The 15,869-nt window shown below is 41.7% G+C and overlaps 1 protein-coding gene across 2 annotated transcripts in view; it reads right to left on the reverse strand.

Annotated features, from left to right (window-relative positions):
• Positions 1 to 1,917: 1,917 nt before the first annotated feature.
• The window catches only part of TGFB2 (transforming growth factor beta 2), a 70,986-nt gene continuing 57,034 nt past the window's right edge, over positions 1,918 to 15,869 (reverse strand). For both annotated transcript variants that reach the window (XM_038761055.1, XM_038761056.1), the window contains 5 exons: positions 10,903 to 11,035; positions 10,675 to 10,785; positions 8,309 to 8,486; positions 6,716 to 6,869; positions 1,918 to 4,698 (listed from right to left, as the gene is read on the reverse strand). In XM_038761055.1, the coding sequence (XP_038616983.1) occupies positions 4,540 to 4,698; positions 6,716 to 6,869; positions 8,309 to 8,486; positions 10,675 to 10,785; positions 10,903 to 11,035 (735 nt within the window). In that variant the 3' untranslated portion in view covers positions 1,918 to 4,539. The remainder of the gene's footprint in view (positions 4,699 to 6,715; positions 6,870 to 8,308; positions 8,487 to 10,674; positions 10,786 to 10,902; positions 11,036 to 15,869) is intronic.

A 15,869-nucleotide genomic window follows, 5' to 3' on the forward strand; every position in this document is an offset into this window, starting at 1 on the left:
AACAAGGAAAGCACAAAGTCATTGTATTCTGGAAAAAAATCAGATGGAGATATTTTTGCACCAAGTAAATGCTCAATAAATACCACTGATTGAAGGAAACTGGAAGACTGTTTTATTTGTCCTTTTAAAAGCGTGTCAACATTATTTCCTCTTAATAGACCAGTGTAGTTTCCTCCACACCAAAATTAAGTGATGACTAGGAATATCAGAGGAACTGAGAAGGAGATCATCCTATTTACAGATGATACTAAATGGGGAAAGGTTACTAATTCCTTGGAATGCAGGAATAAAATTAAAGTGGCTTTGAGAAATGAGAATAATGTGTGCATACAAGCATAGTGAAATTCAACAGGGACAGATGCAAATGGGTATACCCTGGGGCAAACTCAACCCTTCCCAATTGCTAATGCAGGAGAAGGAAAGACCTGCTAGACTCAAATTCAGCAGAAAAAGATCCTGGATGTATAGGGGTCAGAGTGGACCAAAAGCTAGTCAGTAGACCACTGCCTTAGCTAGCAAGGAACTGAGATGCATTACCAAGAGTAAGACATGTTTCAACACACAAGTAGTCCTTTATTGTATTCTGTAGTGGACAAACTATTTTCAGGGTATTATGCCCAGTTTGGGTTACCACAATTTTTTTAAAGATATGAAAAAAAATGGAGGTTGTCCAGAGAAGAATGACAAAAATTATTTTAAGGGATGGAATGGAAATAGATCCTCTGAAAAATAAGTTGCTTAGCTTGGGAAAGAGGAGACTCTCACTTTGTCCACAGTGGCTTAGTCATTGATCTGCCAGGAGGCAGGGGTTGGACCAGATGACCTCTTGAGATCCCTTCCAGCTTTAGAATTCTCGGATAGAACTTGCTTCATTATAAAACCGGAGAATCTGGGCATTCGTTCACTCATCAGAGCTCTGGAGATGAAATATCCATTTCAGTGTGTTGAAAAGTTAAACCTTTTTTGACTTCATCCAGCCACTTGCATTTATAGGCTGTCTACAAGCTGCCAAGAAAATGGTTTCTTGAGCAACACATCAATTTCGAAGGAAACTTATTGGGCTAATCAAAGGTGAGGAACAGGTTCTGTTGAGAGGTGAGGGAGAGATTGTAGCTATTTCCCTGGGGCAGCGCCTTCCTACCCACCTATTCAAGTTGTGGGATTAGGTTGAGTAGTAGCAATTATTTCATTGCACAAAGGGGTTGCCAAGCAGTTGATTTTTTCTCATTGTGTTCCGTGCCATTGGCAACTCTCTTAAGTTGCTGTGCTCATCTGGATTTGGGGATGGGAGGGAGGGAGGGAGGGAGGGAAAGGTGGAAGGTAAGGGGTTGGAAACGGAGTGGGGCTTCCAATGGCAGCCAGACACCAGGCTCAGCAGCCTCAACCTGTGCCTTATCAGCTGTAGGATGAATGGCAAACATCATTTCTGCAGTTCTGCACCCTGAATCTTCCTAGGTGCCTCCACTCCTACGTGGAAACACAGCAGCGGGAAGGCCCAGAAGTTGGTGTGGGTAGTGGCTGGAAAACTATGGATGAAGGTGGTATGGACTGTCCCCCTCTAGGATAGGTGTGTGGGTCACTGTTCCCTGGTATAGAAGGTAACCCAGAGCAGACAGGTGGTCCTTACACCACCTCCCTTGAAGACTCATCTCACTGAACTGAATCCTCAAACCTGCCCCACTCTAACACAAAACCCAGGAGGACAGAAGAGAAGGAAAACGTAGAATGCCTGCCCACGGGGTAGGACGATTTCCTTGGCTCCCTGGCTGTTCAGAATGGACATTCAAGAGCACAATTACATATTTTTTTCAAAGCCAGGAAATTCTGAGGACCATTCCAGGATCCGAATAAAACTTCTCACACAGTAGGTGTTTCCAGACTGCAAGGTCATACTCTAATATGAAAGCCACATCAGTGTATAATTGAAATAATTTATTTACCACTAGAGCACCACAAAAACAGACATACATCGTGTTAAAATACAGAGTAATCGGTCACTAAAATACAAAACAGCTGTTCTTATGTTCCATTTTTAAACCATGCTGTCCATATCATAGTATTGCTGCTTAACACCGCAAAATGCTGTCCTAATCCACCCAAGTGTTAATATTTTTCCCCCACCACCCCCTTCCCCCTGTCATATTCGCTACAGGAAAATAAACATCTAATGGGATCCCCAACTGAAAAGATTCATGAGATTTAAAATAGAGCATTTAAAATATTATCAGTGCATTCATGAGGAAAAAACAAAACAGAACAAACAAAAACTTCATCCTATGGTGGGAAAGTCCCTATGGAAATAGAAGCACTATACACAGATTTCAGAGAAAAATGAAAAACAAAATACACAAAATAACCACAAACCCAGACCCAGTGCTGCCACCAGCACACGTCAAGTATAGTTCTGCCACAGGCATCCTATGTCCTTGCATCTCCAACTTTCGGGCTTCAGAACCTGTTTTTGCATTTAACGTCTGGACAAGGTCAAGCTCTGAAAAGTGAAAGACACAAAGGAGCGCTTCCCACCTCATCCTACCTTGTCTCTCTCCCTTCTGCTTATCAAACTTTTTGCTTTGGCCATTGGTAGGGAATAAATGGCCTCAACGATCTGTGGCCACTGACCTCACCCAAATGCAAATGAGTCCGAAACACCTCAGCACAAATGGGAGCTCAGTCATCCTTTCTTGCAAATAAAATTGTAGGCTCAAACCTTGCAGTTGTGCAAGGGACTGAGAGGATGAAATGCAGCTCACTTATTGGTTGCAAAGAGCTGGGTCTTTTCCCCTTGTAGAATTTGAAGAGTAAATCGAATAAGTCATTGCAGAGAAATAAACTGAACTGGTCACCCCTGCCATGGTCTAGGTTTGGGGTTTGAGTTTTTGTTGTTGTCGTTGTTTTTTAACAGACAATGCAAATGGAATTTTCCCCTGAATACTCAAAATCTGATTAAAGCCAAAGATGCTTTCTAGGAGTCTTTTGCTCCTTAGAAAAGGGACAAAGAAAAAAAAAATGTTTAATTTGTGGAAATGCTGATTAAACCAACTTAATCAAAGTTAAACTAAGTTAAAGAAACCTGCTAAATCCAGCCACAAATGTTCTTAGCTGTAGTCAGATCTGAAAGTCCTCTTCTAAAGCAAACGAACAAACAAAAAAATGTTGTCTTGACCAGCTATTGGTCCATAGCACTCCTTCTGCCCCAGAAAACGGACTGGAACTACAAATTGCTTAGCAATTTCCAGCTTTATCGGGGAAGAAGCAGGAAAACTAGGGAATCTAAATCTCTCATTTTTGTAAAAGAAAAACAAAGAAAAGTGGAGTCAGGTAGCTTATGTCATAATGATGAACAACACACAAAGCACATGTATCGCAAATAATATAAAACATGTATTTGTAGTGCAAGTCAAAGTACATTACAGGGACTCTACTTCTACTGGCCAGCTATGGGGAAACACATTGTTCTTTCTGTGTGATTGAAAACAAAGAGCCCCAAATTCTAATTCAAATTTATCCAAGTAGACAGTATGACAGAATACAAAAATATGGTGAAAATTTACACATTACACACAAAGTACTTCAGTTTTTTTAATACTTTACAATAGAGATCTACAGATATGTTTCCAATTAAGCTGGCTTTTCTACCCACCTATTGTAATACTATAGGTACGTTTTATATAACGCCCCCCCAACCCACAAAAAAAAAAAAGAAATCCCCATAGCATAGCTATACAGCAACACATTAAGGTCTGAAGATTAGACCAGTACATGTCAAAATATTTCACTGTTTTACTAAACTGACATTTTAACCATTTACAGTAAAAAAAAAAAATCTTAAAGACTTGTCTTTCAGACTGAAACAATTCCTTTATTAGTAAGCTTTTCAGGATTCCAAACCTTACAAGAAGCCTCCTCAGATAGCTGGCATTAAAAAGTAAGTTGTTTTCTCAAGGCAGACTGTTTTAGTCATGTAATAGCTGACTTCTAATTTCATCTCACTAGCATGATGCTTTTAGAGTTCAAGTTCCCTAAGTCATCTACGCGTTTCTGGCAGTTGATTTGGTCTCCACTTTGTCCACCTTTATTTTTGTTTTCCCAAAGGCAATGAAATATTCATTGTATAGTTACACACAAATAAATAATGCACTGTTACTCTACAACTAAAAGGTATGGGTAGGGAGACTATTGCATAGCAATACAGAGAAATCAAGTGAGGCAATGGGTCAGGTACATACAGCAACTCCACTTAATGGGATTTTCCTGTTTTTTTCCTTTCACATAATTAACACTAACAAATTCTTCCAGTGTTTATTTTTTTTTAAAAAAAGGTTTTGCTTCTTGTCTACCTAACAGAGCAGATGAAATGTAAGATCAGGCCTTCAACATTTTGCTTCAGATGCCAGTTTTGACAAAAAAACAAACTTCCAAACAGTTCACACTAGTACCGCTTTTTCAAAAAAAAATTTGTTTTAACACTGATGAAACTTGGCTCTCTCTTTTCTTGGTATGCACGTTATCATCGTTACGGTGCCACTTCTGGGATTTTTAGCTGCATTTGCAAGACTTTACGATCATATTGGACAGCTGTTCAATTTTAGGTGTTTTGCCGATGTAATATAGGATAGTGAGGGGTTCCAAATCCTGGGAGACACAGCAAGGAGATGCGGATGCTTCCGGGTTAATGGTATTATATAAACTGAGTACCTGGATGAATGGAGATTTTTTTTTAAAAGTCATTCGCCATCAGAGTAGTATGTTGCTTTATTCATTCATTCACTAATATCCAGTCTTTATCCCTCTCTTGTTACTACCGGCCAGAAAAAATCTAGAAAGAATTCTGCACCTGAAGGATTTAAACTGTCTTTGCATTAGCTGTCCCATGTCCCCATTTCAGCTGCCACTGGCTCCTCAGCATAGTTGTGTTGAGGTGAGTATAAGGGAGATCTGAAAAATCGCTTTAAGGAAGCAGTGGAGCACAATTTCAGTCACCGTAAAATCTCAACTGATTTGGGGGATTCAGTGGCAGCAGAGAGATCAGTTCGCTTGGCACAAAGTAAGCACTTAACAATACCATCATCATTATTATTATTACTCAAGGGCTTCTGGGGCAAATGGTTACTCTCTCCAGCCACAGAGCTGCACTGCTGCATGGGGATCCCCAGACCTGGGTTAGAGAGGAAGTCTCGAAAGTAAAAGCAGAGCAACGATGGTAACCGTTCTAACCATTTGGCCACCTGACTCTTCCTGAGGGGATCTGAGGTGGCTGTGGTGATCCCTCCGGCCTTGACCCTGGGACACTTTGGCAATCTTTAACTGGTATTAGGTTCCGGAAAACAGGTGCCCGCTTCTATTCATTCCACAATCTAAGTGGAGACTAAAGTCTTTCTTGAACGCAACACATATTCCAGAATTTATTTTGGAATCACAAATTACCTTTTTTGATCCAAGCCCTTCAATTCACCTTCATAGTTTACCAGATGCCATCAGATTAGGTGGGTACACCAAGGAGAGTACAGACTCAGTATAGTTTTCTTTTTTCTATTTGCTTTAAAACAACTTCAGTTTGGGCTCTTATGTAATAAGTGGGACTTGAGGAGACTGCTTGGCCTGGATCAGAGTTTCTACGCTCAAAACTGCAGCTTTAATTCCACACATTATTTACGAGTCATGAGTTTCACCAGCTGAAGTCTGTAGGTTACCCACATATGACAGATAGCTACTTCCAAGGATGCCATTAATGTGTTGGTTAAACACTAAATGACCTTTTCCTAGAGATTAGGTTGGAGCATTTTCCTCATGAGACAGAAGATCTGTTCAACCAACAACACTAACTACATTATTAGCTACCTCTGGCTTCTTAGATTACCATCCAAGCCACATATTTGTGTCCTTGACAGTTATTCTTCCTCTCTCCTTGGAAGAAAAGCATAACTCCGGTCTTCATATACTGTGCCTGCGTGTTTGGAAAGCAAGCGACTCTCCTCCTTGGCAAAAGCGCATTGCCCACACTACGAGGTTGAGGTAAAGGGGCCACCCACAAGTAGCAGACCAAGGAAATGCTAGAATAGAGTCATAGAGGCTACGACCCTGACCCAAAATCTACTAATGCCAATCGACTGGGGAGGCCTTTTTTTAAAAAAAGGTATTTGTTAAGCTCTCACTTTGTGTCAAACACTGTTCTTGGCACTGGGAGGTAGGTACAAGGTAATTAGGTTGGACACAGTTCCTGTCCCACATGAGGTTTGCAGTCTAAGTAAGAGGGAGAACAGGTACTGAACCCCCATTTTACAGTTGAGGAAACTGAGGTGCAGAGAAGTTGAGGGACTTGCCCAAGATCACACAGCTAGCAATTGGCAGAGCCGCAATTAGAACCCAGGTCCTTCTGACTCTTAGGCCTGTGCTCTCCCCACCAGGCAATGCTGCTTCTAGACAGGTGATCAAAAGGAGTCGGGACTTTTGACCTGCTAAAAATGCAGGGAGAAAATTATCTAAATTACCTAAATAACTGATGCTGGTATTGTATTTTCCCAAACAGTACAGTGCCCTACATACAGTAAGCGATCACTAAATACCAGAGATTGATTCCAAATGCCTTCTTATGTCTGGAGCTGAGCTAGGCATTACACCAGTTAGAACTCATTAAGAAATGTCATATATGTGAGCATTTAACCAGCAGTAGCACAAAGCAGTGTACCCAAAGTGAGCAATGAAAAGTACTTACTCTGCTGTGCTGAGTATCAGAACTCCATAGATAAGGGCAGGCGCCTGCACAGAAATTGGCATTATAGCCCTTAGGTTCATGTATCCATTTCCAACCAAGATCCCTCTTGAAATCTATGTAAAGTGGACGCAGGCAGCAATTATCCTGAACATTTCTGTTGGAAATAAAAAAGGAACACACAGGTATTACAAAGCTGGCTTCATAAACGGGTTAAAATAAATCTACTACTTTTATGACTAACACCTATTTAAGAGAGATTGGCAACCTGGGTCATCCCGGAGATTTCCTCTATGATCCTCCCTCGCTGGCTTCAGTTCTGAGCAGGATTGGGAATTAGGTGACCTGGTTCTAATCCCAGCTCTGCCACTTACCTGCTGTGTGACCTTGGGCAAGTCACCTAACTTCTCTGTGCCTCAATTTCCTCATCTGTAAAAAGGGGGACTAAATGCCAGTTCTTCCTTCAATTTAGACTGCAAGCCCTATGGGACAGGGACTTCAACCAATTTAATTGTATTATATCTACCCCAGCACTTAGCCCAGTGGTTGGAAGACAGTAAGCACTTAGCCAATTCCGTGATGATGAGGATTATTAGTAGCAGTAATAATATAATGTCTATTATTACTACTAATAATAATATCCATCTACCTGGTGAGATTAATCCTGATCCGATGGGTCAAACCTCAATTACCAATTCCAAACAGCGAGGTGACTGTCCCATGGAGGACAGACAAATTTATAGCCAACAGCTTCTCTTCTAAATAGATTCTAGATTCTCTAGGTAGATTTCCTAGATTCTCTTCAAGTTAGATTCCATCACCTGCTCTGAAAGGGAAGTCAGAACCCGGGGAAACCTCTGAATAAACAGTCTCAGACCCGGGAAATATTCAACAACAATAAAGAGCAAGGATAACGGCAGTGGTTGTGATAAATCGTGGCCCTCTCTGATGAAAGCAGTATCCTCACTAGTCAATGAAAAGTTGAAATATCCTATGTTGTCTCTTGCTATGGGATGGGCCTGGAAATGAAAGTTAGATGCCATGCACCATTTTAATACCTCTTCCAGAAAGCATCCCCCATCAGTTCCCATCAACCAACTTAGTCAAGCCATCCCTACAGGCAGCCTTAAAGCGTATATATGTATGTGTATAAACACATTTGGTTTTTGCTTATTTTTGTCACCAGTTTTACCCAAGCATTTCCTTTTTTTCCCTTCATTTGCTTAATATCTGGGTCTTCTGGACTCCCCCTTTCACTAGTGGCTCCACAAGGGCAGAGACTTAATTTTTCTACGTTAATTTTATGGTCCGAGTGTCTTTGTTCAGAGTAAGCACTCGATAAATACTACTGATGGATTTCTTTTGAAGGCTCATTAATACATTTGGAGAAAAAGCATTATTTGACATCACTATGATCATCCTATGTTAAGAATCAAGAATTCAATTTCAACCAGTGCTTAGAACAGTGCTTGGCACATAATAAGCGCTTAACAAATACCATCATTATTATTCTACAAGCAGACAAAGGTGGGGAGGGCCAGTAGTACCAAAGGTTAAAAAAAATCATATATATAAAATATATATATTTTTTTTTACCTAAAACAATAGGCAGCATCTAGAGCCCGTTTCTTCCGCCGGCTGGATTGTTGCGACTCAAGTCTGTAGGAGGGTAACAACATTAGCAGGAGATGTGGGCTCTTCCCACTGTTTTTTTTCCTAGCGGACTTTAAAGTTTTCAGATCACCACTGGAATATGTGAAGGAGCCATCAATACCTTAAAAAAATGCATTTTGGTAATAAACATTGTGTCTCTTTATCTTCATCAATTATAATCAACCATCTTTTTTTTTTCCTTTTTTGACCATTATCACACTTAGCAGCAAAAATGTCAGCAACAGCATCAGTTGCCCATGCTCAGTGCCTGGAGAGACAGATGATTCAACGTGGACCCTCAGTGGACTGCACATAGATGACAACTAGCAGGTCATTATGTTTTTAATTAATAGTCTCTCCTCAAAAGTCATTATCACAGGTACTAGAAGTAGAGATTTTTACTTATTAAAAATATTAAATCCATATCTCTAAATCAATCCAGGATTGGGTCTACAGAGTTTGGGTCATTCACTAAATACTACTGAATGAATGAAAGAAAGAATGGGTGAATGAATGAATGAATGAATGAACGAATGAATGGTGCAATTAATATTTAGTATTTGGTTGTGTTCAGTTTTTCATTCGCAAAAAGTTCCCAGTGCTAGAGGGGAAAGGGATATTTCATGAACTTATAGCATTCACGTCGCATTCTTGGTTCTATCTAAGAAGAGAAACTTAAATTCCCCAAGTTTTCTCAGAAGAATTCCAGGCTCATGGCTGGCTTGCTGCTTCTCAAAATACTGGACGTGTTGAATACTGAGGCAAATCTCTCGATCTTCCAAGTCTTTGTCACAGGCCCCTCACAGATCCAACACTGGTCTAGTGCAGTTATTTGGAAAGGGCAAAGAAACGTCATGCAATTACACATCGTTGTATGGGGCTGTGATCATTTCCTGAGTGTCACATAGTAATAATAGTAATAATAATAATAATAATGTTGGTATTTTTAAGCCACATTAAGAAGCAGCGTGGCTCAGTGGAAAGAGCCTGGGCTTTGGAGTCAGAGGTCATGGGTTCAAATCCCGGCTCTGCCACTTGTCAGCTGTGTGACTTGGGCAAGTCACTTCACTTCTCTGGGCCTCATCTGTAAAATGGGGGTTAAGACTGTGAGCCCCCAGTGGGACAACCTGATCACCCTGTAACCTCCCCAGCGCTTAGAACAGTGCTTCACACATAGTAAGTGCTTAATAAATGCCATCATCATCATCATTATTATTATTGTTATTATTAAGCACTTACTATGTGCAAAGCACTGTTCTAAGCGCTGGGGGGATACAAGGTCATCAGGTTGTCCCACATGGGGCTCACAGTCTTAGTCCCCATTTTACCAATGAGGTAACTGAGGCCCAGAGAAGTTAACTGACTTGCCCAAAGTCACACAGCAGGCAAGTGGCAGAGCCGGGATTAGAACCCATGACCTCTGACTCCCAAGCCCGGGCTCTTTCCACTGAGCCACGCTGCTTCTCTAGTGACCAGGAGAGCATTATGATCGTGTTACGCCAAGGCTGGGAGAATAATGAATAGAGCACAGGCCTGGGAATCAGAAGGACCTGGGTTCTAATCCCAGCCCCGCCTTGTAACTGCTGTGTGACCTTAGGCAAGTCACTTAAATTCTCCGTGCCTCAATAAGCCCCATGTGGGACAGAGACTGTGTTCAACCTGACTTTCTTGTATCCACCTCAGTGCTTAGTACAACGCCTGGCACATAGTAAGGGCTTAACAAATACCACAATTATTACTATTATTATTACTACTATTATTCAGGAGCTGGTTATCCACTTTGTGGATTATCCAGGCCTCTTAAAACTTTTGTTTCTCCCTTCTGCTCTCGGCTTTTTGGTTGTATCCTTGCTTTCTTCAGCACTTCCTCCAGAGGATAGGCAGGAGCTCATTAGTAGCTCTTATCATGATTCGGTGGCCGAAGAGGTTAAATGGCATGGACTTCTGAAATGAGGTTTGTGGATTTTCATTTCTCCTTGCTCCCCTTCTCATCCTACCGTAGAGTTGTCTGGCCTGCCTTGGAATGGAGTTCACTTAATGAGATGAGGGAAAACAGGGCAAAATAATCTCTGGCCTTATCAAGAAGTGCTCACCGCCTCCCCAGCCTGACTCTATCTTCGTTAGTTACCCCGCCAATCCAAAAGAAAAAAAATTCTCCCAGGTTGCCCTTGTCAACAGAAATTCTGAGAATTTAATGTTACACATGTAAACTGATCTCATTTCACTCATACCCCCACACCTCCCAAAAACTAAGTTAGGAGTCTCTGCTTACTTCCCACCCCCACTCCATCAGACAAAGCCTTAGTTACCTGCAAATCTTGCTTCTAGTTCTTCACTTTTATTTGGGATGATATAATTGTTCGATGGTACAAAGGTGCAGCATGGACAATGTAAACTGATCTTAAATCCCAGGTTCCTGTCTGGAAAATATGGAAGTCAGGGAGATCATTTGTTTTCCCCCTGAAACTTACACCAAATCTCTAAAGATTCAGAATGAGCCGACGTCGATAGAGAAAAACACAAGAAGAGGAAGTTACCTTTATGGTGTAGCCATTCATGCACAGCATCGGTGACGTCGAAAGAGAGCCATTCCCCTTCGGCACGGGTTTTAACAACCTTGCTATCAATGTAGCGCTGGGTTGGTGAAGTTAAATCCTTGGACTTAAGAATCTGCAAAGAAACAGAAAATCTACAAACAACTGGTTTTTAGTACAGGCCTTCCACGATACAAGTTCGTCGGGTTGAACGCGGTCCCTGTCCCACATGGGACTCATGGTCTAAGACTACAAGTTCTTCTCTAGACTGTAAGCTTGTTGTGGGCAGGGAATGTGTCTGTTTATTGTTATATTGTACTCTCTCAAGCAGTTAGTACAGTGCTCTACACACAGTAAACTCTTAATAAATACAACTGAATGAAGAAAGAGGCTGGAAGTTCTTCTTATAGTGAAATATATTATTCTGCCCTACGTAAGACTCACATAAGAAGAGGGGAAGCAGAATAGGTTCCAATGACCATTTCACAGATGAGGAAACTTAGGCCAAAGAAGCTAAGTGACTTTTCCAAGGTCACACAGCAGGCAGGTGGCGGGAGCTGGGATTGGAACTCAGGTGTGATCTTTCCATGAGGTCTCACTGGCTCTCTAGCTTTGTGTTTCCTCATTTCTGACGATCTATATTTGTACGTTCATCCAGCACCAGCAAATCTTTTGCTATGGAAAATAGGTACTAAATCAGAGGCATGTTATGAAAAAGGGGACGTGAATCATATGGCCAAAAGTGTAAGTTAAAATGACATTAATTATTTTATCCTTTCTGACACAAGTTTTACAAGGTTGCAGGCATAAATTAGAAGCTATTAAGTTAATAGTTTTGTTGTCCCTGATCCTTCAGGGCTGGTATTTATTTAATTTTGGGGGGGTATAACACAGTGAGTGCACTCTCTTACTCTGAAGGCCCTTATTATAAATCTACTCCCGATAAAGGAGAGAGTGTTGTAACCCTGGCTCTTAACTCCGCCGACCCTAAATTCCTTGGCAAGGAAGAGTGTTCTAGGTAAGGCTGCAGCTGGACTTTTGACTCTGAATGTGACCTGTTACAATTCATAAAGACACTTCATACCCCACAGAGAGTCAACTGAGTTGGGCAGTGAAGGATAATCTGGCAAACAATGTGAATGAATGTTCTCAAACAAACTTTCCCTTTTAGCTACGAAATCAGTCAAAGCTACTTCTTTCACACAGAATGAAAAGCAGCAGTCTTCCATTTTATAAACAAGTTAACTGTGTGGACAGCTTTTCTTTTCTTTGCTTTTGGATGACAGTCCTGCAGGACAGTCTCAAAGCCCAACTATTTCTTACTTGAAAAGTAATGGCCATCCACTACCACCATTAGCACTACCAGACCACTTCCTAATAAGTTTCAAAGTCCATTCTCCCCCCTCCCCGTTTTCTATACAAACTCTCAGGAACAGATTTTGCACAGCAAAAACTTCTTGAAATGATTGGAAGAGCAGTGGAGGTAATAGATCAGTCAATCAGTGAATAGAATTCATTAAAGTCACATCTCCCCCAAGAGGCCTTCCCTGATTAACCCTCTCGCCCTGACTCCCTCTCCCTTCTGAGTCCTCTATGCTCTTGTATTCGTACTCGTTGGACACTTGGTATTCGCCCCACAGCACTAATGTACATATCTGTAATTTATTTATTTATATGAATGTCTCTCTCTCTCTCCCTCTAGACTGTAAACTCGTTGAGGCAGGGAATGTGTCTACCAGCTCTGTTGTATTGTACTCTCCCAAGCGCTTTGTAGAGTGTGCCACGGATTGATTGGCTGAGCACCTACTATGTGTAAAGCACTGTAATAATAATAATGGCATTTATTAAACACTTACTATGTGCAAAGCATTATTCTAAGCGCTGGGGAGGTTACAAGGTGATCAGGTTGTCCCACAGGGGCTTACAGTCTTAATTCCCATTTTACAGATGAGGGAACTGAGGCCCAGAGAAGTTAAGTGACTTAAGCCCTTAGTACAGTGCTCTGCACACAGTAAGCACTCAATAAATACGATTGATGAAGTGACTTGCCCAAAGTCACACAGCTGAAAATTGGTAAAGCCAGGATTCGAACGCATGACCTCCCACTCCAAAGCCCGTGCTCTTTCCACTGAGCCACTAAACACTTGGAAGAGTATAGAAGAATTAGTAAAAACAACCACTGCCCTCCAGTAGTTTACAATTTAGTAGGGGAAACAGACACTAAAATAAACTTCAGATAGGAAGAAGAAGGAAAGGGGATATGTGCATGAAGTCATGATTAATAAGGTAAATAAGGTACAAGTGGGTATAAGTGCTAAAGTGGCATTCAAGTATTGAAAAGGCAGAAGGGGAATATAAGCACAGGGATTAGAAATTCATCAGAGAAGGTCTCCAGGGGGAAATGCACTTTTAGAAGAGCTTTGAAGATAGGGAAATCTGTGGTCTGTCATATTTAAGATGGGAGGAAGTGCTAGGCAAGTAGGAGGGTTTGAGCAAGACATTGGTGGCAGGAGAGAGGAGAACAATGCACAATAAGTAGGTTAGCTTGAGAGGAATGAAGGTGCGAGCTGGAGTGATGTGAGAGAAGAGAGTGGATATGCCAGAAGAAGAGAGCTGACTGAATACTCTAAAGTCAACAGTCAGGAGCTTCTGCATGATGTGGAGAGGAATGGGTAAACATTTGAAGTTGTTGAGGTGTGGGGAGATGTGCACGGAATAGCATTCTAGAACATGGATCCTTCGCATGAGTACAGGACCACGGAGGGGAGAGAGTAGAGGCAGTGAAAATACTGGCACAGTAGTCAAGCTGGGATATGACGTGCACCTAGACTGGCACGGTGGTCATTTGGATTGAGAAGAGGCAGACAGATCCTGGCACTGGACTAAATAAACTTTCATCATCTCAGAAGGGAGAAGGGCAATTACCATCTTGGAGTTTGGGCTTACCCAGACATGAATTGTGGATAATCCTCAAAGTCAAATATCAAGCTCAACAGCCACAGAGCATTGTGAAATTGGTCTACCATGTGAGACCCAACATCTCTGCTGAACAAATAAAATCCTGATTGAATACTAGTGCTCCTCACAGAAAAGATGGCCCTTAAGGGACAATCTGGCTGAAATAGCAAAAGCCCAAAACAAGATTGTACGCTACATCACTACCAAGATAGTGTGTGGGAGAGGCAAACATGCAGGATGGGGGAGGGTCAGGGTTTTTACTCCCACAGTCAAAAAAGAGAAAGGATAAGTGGAAAAACACATGCACTGCTAAAGAAACTTTGGAGGAGGCTTCTGACACTGAAGATAAATGTTTAGGAGCAATTCAATCTCAGAGAAACCAACACTGCCTCGCTAACACTGCCAGATCCAATTCAAGACTATTGAGGCTTCGAAGAGCCGTTACATAAATTTTGGGGCTGACACAAAATACACATAACTTGTGAACCTGATGTGTAATGCTGTGCTTTTCTTCGGGGAAAAAATTAGGAAAAAAATGAAGTCTTCAGGCATTTCATTCCTACCCAATCAGTTGGCTTGAAAGAGATGGCGATCCATTCCAAGTGATAATACGAAAAGAAATGAAGCACTGGCTACCTCTACAAAATAGATTCTCCTTGGAATCGACAAAGACCCTAGACATGATAAGATATTGATGCCCATTCATCACTCGTGCAAATACAACCAGGGGGAAAAGCTACTATTCTTCCTTGGGCTGCTTTGTGGAATCACAGGACCTGATGGGATTTGAGTGGCCACTGCCTCTTGAGAGATTTACACTTATCCTGCCCTAGAAAACATAACTGCCTCCCCTCGTCTTAATATTTCTTCACCTTCCTTGGTATTATTGCCCTGGGTGTACAATTCTTTTGGTCAGGAAGTCCTTCCGCGTATCTAACATAAAATCCTTCCATCTTAAATTCCCTCAGTCATTTTCATAGAAAAGAAGAGCAGATTTACCGTGATTTTTGCCTTTGCTCCTCTAGTGCTAACCTTCTCTCCGTGCCTCGATATCACCTATCTTGTCACCGACTCCTAGCCCTTGTCCTGCCTCTGACCTGGAAGGCCCTCCTCCTCAAATCCGACAGACAATTACTCTCCCCCTGCTTCACATACATATCTGTAATCTTCGTTATTTATATCGATGCCTGTCTCTACCACCCTCCTCCCCCCCCCCACCCCCCACCGACCCCCAGAGACTGTAAACTCGTTCTGGACAGGGAATGTGTCTGTTTATTGTTGTATTGTACTTTCCCCAGCACTTAGTACAGTGCTCTGCACACAGTAAGTGTTCCATATCTATAATTGAATGAAGATCCTCTCAGCAGCATATATTTTAAGTTAAACCAATCAATGGTATTTATTCACTCTTTCATTCAATCTGTTGCGTGCTACCTGTGTGCTGAGCACTGTACTAAGCATTTGGGAAAGTGCATGCAGTCGGTCCCTGTCAAAAGGAACTTAAAATCAATCAATCACAAGTATTCATATAGTACTTCGTATGGACACTGAACTGAGGCCTTGCCAAATACAGCCTACTCTCCAATAATAATAATAATGGCATTTATTAAGCACTTACTATGTGCAAAGCACTGTTCTAAGCACCGGGGAGGTTACAAGGTGCCCAGGTCGTCCCACAGGGGGCTCACAGTCTTAATCCCCATTTGACAGATGAGGTAACTGAGGCACAGAGAGTTAAGTGACTTGCCCAAAGTCACACAACTGACAATTGACAGTCGGGATTTGAACCCATGACCTCTGACTCCAAAGCCTGTGCTCCTTCCACTGAGCCACGCATATTTTTGGTACTATGTGTAAAGTGAGATTAAGCCACAGTATTTATTTTATGGCATTTGTTAAGCATTTACTATGTGCCAGGCACTGTACTAAGCACTAGGGTACACACAAGCTTATCAGATTGGACACAGTCTACGTCCCACGTGGGGTTCACAGTCTTAAAACTCATTTTACAG

This window comes from Tachyglossus aculeatus, chromosome 19, assembly GCF_015852505.1.
Source record: "Tachyglossus aculeatus isolate mTacAcu1 chromosome 19, mTacAcu1.pri, whole genome shotgun sequence".
NCBI classification, from domain to species: Eukaryota; Metazoa; Chordata; class Mammalia; order Monotremata; family Tachyglossidae; genus Tachyglossus; species Tachyglossus aculeatus.